The 5,631-nt window shown below is 44.3% G+C and overlaps 1 protein-coding gene across 1 annotated transcript; it reads right to left on the reverse strand.

Annotated features, from left to right (window-relative positions):
- Nucleotides 1-4,942: 4,942 nt before the first annotated feature.
- On the reverse strand, nt 4,943-5,413 carry LOC125605172 (the record flags this gene model as incomplete). The annotated part of the gene is made up of 1 exon (XM_048775128.1): nt 4,943-5,413. A coding segment is annotated over exon 1 (471 nt), but the record flags the coding sequence as incomplete, so codon positions are not given.
- Between the last annotated feature and the right edge of the window lie 218 nt (nt 5,414-5,631).

Consider the following 5,631-nt stretch of genomic DNA (forward strand, 5'->3'; position numbering starts at 1 on the left):
CAAAAGAAATTTATGAAAATTTACCAGAAAATAGCTTTAACCATCCTTATGAAGCATGCAAAAAATCAGATTCAAATTCGAAGTATTTTTTTTTTTACATTAAAAATACTCCCCGGAACACAACCAATGTCTGTTGGTGACAGACTGAAAAAAAGCGTTTTGTATATATAAGGGGTAGGCACTCTCTTGAGCCTCCTACCCCCCAGTACCCGAACGGTTCGGGTACGTAGTGTTGGACTGTTCGGTCCAACACTATCGAGGGCTGGGTTGAGGTCGATGGCCGGATTGTCCCCGTGAATTTTCCGGGAACTTTTCCGGCGAATTTTCCGGTGGACCGTTTTGCCCCTAACTTCAAATTTTCGCGCTTGCATGGTCTTGGCCTGGTTTCATCCGTCTTCCAGTTGCTTTTTTGATTACATCTCAAGAGTGGTTGGAAAGATTGATGTTAGCGGGGCAATGAACATTCGGCGTATGAGTGGTGATTGGATAGCTAGTGTTTGTAGGCTCTGTGCTCGCGCACCCAACTACAGACCAACTATCCTCCTCAGTTTCTTCACTAGCATAGTTTTATGCTTGTTTGAACTGATCCGGGCCTGTGTTGCGTACCTATCTGGAAGGAATTGTTAAGCTTTGCTTAAAATGTTGTTTGTGTTGTGAACAATGGGGAATTCGTGTGTCTTATTCATTAATCAAAGTGTTCCCTTATATAGGGGATTACAAGATATGGATAAAAGGAAATAGTACAAATCCTTATCCTAAAGTAAAAAAGGAAAACCTCTTATAGATAAACATGAAGAGAAAAAGGAAAGTTCCTAAAACTAAGGTCGGTCCAATGCTTTGGCCGACTCTCTCTCCATACGCGGACGCCGTCTTGGACTTGGGCCTGGACGCGGTCCGTTCTTCCTTGGCTTGGTTACCAGCAATCCATTTTGTTCTTAACACTCCCCCTTGGATGCTGTAACCATATGGGCTTGTATCACGCACGATGTTGCCTCATTAAAACCTCTCTAGGAAAACCAAAAACCCAAGGTGGGAAAAATGGAAACCATAGACAGGAAAAAGAGTACAACGCATGATACTCCCCCTGATGAAGGCATCACTGAAGATCCTTCAGCCGGCGCATCCCTATCTGATGAACCAGCTTCCTGAACGTTGAGGTAGGCAGAGACTTGGTGAAAAGGTCGGCTGAATTGTCGCTTGATCGAACTTGAACTACTTGAACCTCCTTTGTCTTCTGCAAGTCGTGGGTGAAGAAGAACTTGGGCAGGATGTGCTTGGTCCTGTCTCCCTTGATGTATCCTTCCTTGAGCTGAGCAATGCACGCCGCATTGTCTTCATAGATGATCGTTGGTTCCTCCTTCTCTTGTCCCACGGCCAGACCACTCTCTTTTAAGACATGGCCGGTCATGTTCCTCAACCAAACAAGCTCTCGGCTTGCCTCATATATGGCTATGATCTCGGCATGATTGGATGATGTGGCCACTAAGGTTTGCTTAGTAGAACGCCAGCATATTGCGGCTCCACTATGTATGAATACATATCCCGTTTGAGATCTAGCCTGGTGTGGGTCAGATAAGTACCCAGCATCTGCATATCCAACCAAGCTCTCTCCTGGCCGGTTGGTGTAGAACAATCCGAGATCCTTTGTCCCTTGCAGATATCTGAACAGATGTTTCACTCCGTTCCAGTGCCTTAAGGTTGGACATGATCCAAACCTTGATAGTAAGCTCACGGCAAAGCTTATGTCCGGTCTAGTGTGACTAGCCAAGTACATTAAGGCCCCAATGGCACTTAGATAAGGCACTTCCGACCCGAGTGCTTCCTCGTCCGGCTTCTTTGGTCCGAATGGGTCCTTCTCAAGGTCTAAGGACCTCACGACCATTGGACTTGACAGGGGATGAGCCTGGTCCATATTGAATTGCTTGAGTATCTTTTCCGTATATGTTTCTTGATGCACAAGGATGCCATTCTCTTTATACTCAAACTGTAATCCCAAACAAAACTTAGTCTTCCCTAAGTCTTTCATCTCGAATTCTTTCTTTAGACATTCAACAGTTTGGGAAATCTCTCCAGAGGTTCCTATAATATTCAGGTCGTCCACATAGACAGACATGATCACGTAGCCCTTGCTGTCAAACTTCTTTATGAATATACATGGACTTATTGGATCATTCTTATAACCCTCTTTCACTAGGTACTCAGATAATCTATTGTACCACATCCGACCTGATTGCTTTAAACCGTATAAGGCTTTGTTCAACTTTATGCAATGTTGTTCTCGAGAACCTTTCTTGTCTTTGAGCTCAATGCCCTCTGGAACTTTCATGTGTATCTCATTATCCAGTGGTCCGTATAGGTATGCAGTTACTACATCCATTAGGCGTAAGTCAATGTTTTCTTTCACTGCCAGACTGATTAGATACCTTAGTGTAGTTGCATCCACCACAGGGGAGTAAGTCTCCTCATAATCTATTCCAGGTCTTTGGGAGAATCCTTGTGCTACAAGCCGTGCTTTGTATCTCACTACCTCTCCTTTCTCGTTTCTCTTCCTTACAAAGACCCATTTGTATCCCACTGGTTTGACATCTCTTGGTGTCAATCTTATAGGGCCAAAAACGCCTCTCTTTTTCAATGATTCTAACTCCACGTTTATAGCGTCTTTCCATTTGATCCAATCTGATCTTAGCATGCATTCTTGTATGGACGTGGGTTCTAGATCCTCATCTTTATCCATGATCTCAAGTGCTACCTTGTATGCAAATAAATCATCAACGTTGATATCTTTTCTGTTCCATTGTTTCCTGGACATTATATGGTTTATAGAGATCTCTTGATTGTCCGGCTCTTCTGTCCCGTGAAGCCCAGCGTCCCGGACCTCACTTTGAGGAACGGCCGGATCATCGGGTGTGGCCGGTACGCACGGCTCGACCGTTCTGGTCAGCTCGACCGGTCCATCTATGTCCTGGACGGTTTCTTTGATGCTCTCGGATCCAGCACCTCTCTTGGACTTCCGAGGCTGTTTGTCTTTGGAACCAATAGGTCTACCACGTTTTAAACGTTGCTTAGACTCTGTAGCCACTTGACATTGTCCATCTTGGACGTTCAATCTAATGGGTGCATTACAAGCCGGGTTGTGTGATAGTGTCATTCTATTCGGGTCAGTGAATGCTTCTGGCAACTTATTAGCTAGCTCTTGTAGATGTATTATCTTTTGGACTTCTAGATCACAATCTCTAGTCCGAGGATCTTGCCAAGATGTTGATGGTCTAAACCATTCTAAATCTTTTGAAATCAACCGGCTGTTATCTCCCCCTAAGGACGGATATGTGGACTCATCAAACTGTGAGTCCTCGTATCTGGCCTTAAACAAATCACCGGTTGTTGGCTCAAGATACTTGATAATGCTTGGGGAGTCATATCCTACGTATATTCCCATCCTCCGTTGTGGTCCCATCTTAGTTCTCTGTGGTGGAGCAATTGGAATGTAGACGGCACATCCGAATGTCTTGATGTGGGACACGTCTGGCTCATGACCCGTAAGTAGTTGGGATGGTGAATATGTATGTTCACTAGATGGCCTGATGCGAATCAGTTCTGCTGCATGTAAAACCGCATGTCCCCATGCTGATACCGGAAGTTGAGACTTCATAAGCAGTGGCCGGGCTATCAGCTGGATCCGTTTAATGAATGATTCGGCCAAGCCGTTCTGTGTATGGACATGTGCCACGGAGTGCTCTATTCTTACCCCCATGGACATGCAATATTCATTAAACGCTTGGGACGTAAACTCACCAGCATTGTCTAGACGTATAGTCTTAAGAGGGAAATCTGGAAAGTGTGCTCTCAGCCTTATTATTTGGGCAAGGAGCCGTGCAAAGGCTAGGTTCCTAGTGGATAGTAGGCAGACATGCGACCATCTGGTCGATGCATCAATGAGGACCATGAAGTATCTAAACGTCCCACAAGGTGGGTGTATTGGTCCACATATATCTCCTTGAATCCTTTCCAGAAAGTTTAAGGTTTCTTTGTTAACCTTGGCTGGTGATGGCCTAGTAATGAGTTTCCCTTGTGCACATGCTGCACATGTGAGATTTTATGGGATAACTCCTTTGATCATGTGCCCTTGTGAATTCATTATCAACTTTCGCATCATGCTTGTTCCGGGATGGCCAAGCCGGTTATGCCATAAAGTGAATAGCTCGGAGGCATTTGCCTCGATCATACTGATCCGTGTATAGTATAGACCAGTACGCATTGCGGGTATAGTCTCTAGGATCTTCTTGTTGCCCTTGGTGATTGAGATTATGTTAAGGAACTCATTGTTTCCTTCTTCCCATGTTTCAAGGTGAAAACCGTTTAACCTTATATCCTTGAAACTCAATAAGCTTCTTCTAGAGCTTGGGGAATACAGGGCGGTTTTGATCTCTAGGTGAGTGCCTTTAGGCATCATCACATAGGCTTGGCCGTGACCTTCAATCAGGCTAGCCTCACCCGCAATGGTATGTACCTTTGCGCTTTGCATTATGAGATTTATGAAATACCTTTTGTCTCTAAGTATTGTATGACTTGTGCCACTATCCACCACAAGTATACTCATCTCATCATTCATTCTATAAATAAAATTTCTAAACTTTAGAGACTTCATAAGATGTTTAAAAACTCTTCTTATTAAAATTCCATTACATAAAAATAAAAACACCAAATCAAAACATAAAGCAATAAGACAATGTGATTCGAAAAACTAGTCCTTGAGACAATCGGATGTCTCAAAATCCATTAGGTCATCTTGGTTATCCTTGTCGGATTCATTGTCAGCATCATACCCATATCCTTCCTTGTCCTCTTGGACGTTTTCTTGGATCATGTTTGCCTCCGGGTTCTTGTTCTTGGTGCTCTCTTGGTAGAGGTCGCACAAGTGTTTCGGAGTTCTACAATTCTTTGCCCAATGATTGTCACTTCCGCATCTATGGCATAGAGACTTGTTGGACGTGTAAGATGGTTTGGATATGCCACCTCGTCCGCGGCCGTAGCTGCCTCGTCCCCGGCCGTAATTGGAACCACGACCACGGTTATTGTGGTTTCCTTTCCGGCCGGTCGAGTAGCCGTCTCGACCGTTTGAGTTGTCACGTCCACGCCTCTTGAATCCACCACGGCTATTGCCGTATGGTTTCTTATTGTCTTGGACAAAGTATGTCTCATTGGGATCCTTCTTCTCAACTTCATGAGCTTCGGGTGGTGGTGCTGTCCCGGCCGGTCTAACTCCGTTACTCTTTAGTAGGAGTTCATTGTTTGCCTCGGCCAGGAGTAGGCAAGAGATCAGATCAGTGTATGTGGCAAAACCTTTTGTCCTGTATTGCTCTTGCAACACGGAGTTTGAGTGATTAAAGGTAGTATAGGTCTTCTCAAGCATCATGCTATCGGTTACCTCTTCACCACACACTTTAGTATCGAGACAATCTTGAATAGAGCTGAATTGTAATCATCCACCGACTTATAGTCTAAGAATCTTAGATGCATCCAATCATGCCTTGCTTTAGGAAGCAACACCATCCTGTGGTGATCGTATCTATTCTTTAAAGCCATCCAAAGATCTAGTGGATTCTCTCGTGATTTCATGTACTGATCTTTAAA

The sequence above is a fragment of the Brassica napus genome, unplaced genomic scaffold, assembly GCF_020379485.1.
Source record: "Brassica napus cultivar Da-Ae unplaced genomic scaffold, Da-Ae ScsIHWf_714;HRSCAF=1036, whole genome shotgun sequence".
Taxonomy (NCBI): domain Eukaryota; kingdom Viridiplantae; phylum Streptophyta; class Magnoliopsida; order Brassicales; family Brassicaceae; genus Brassica; species Brassica napus.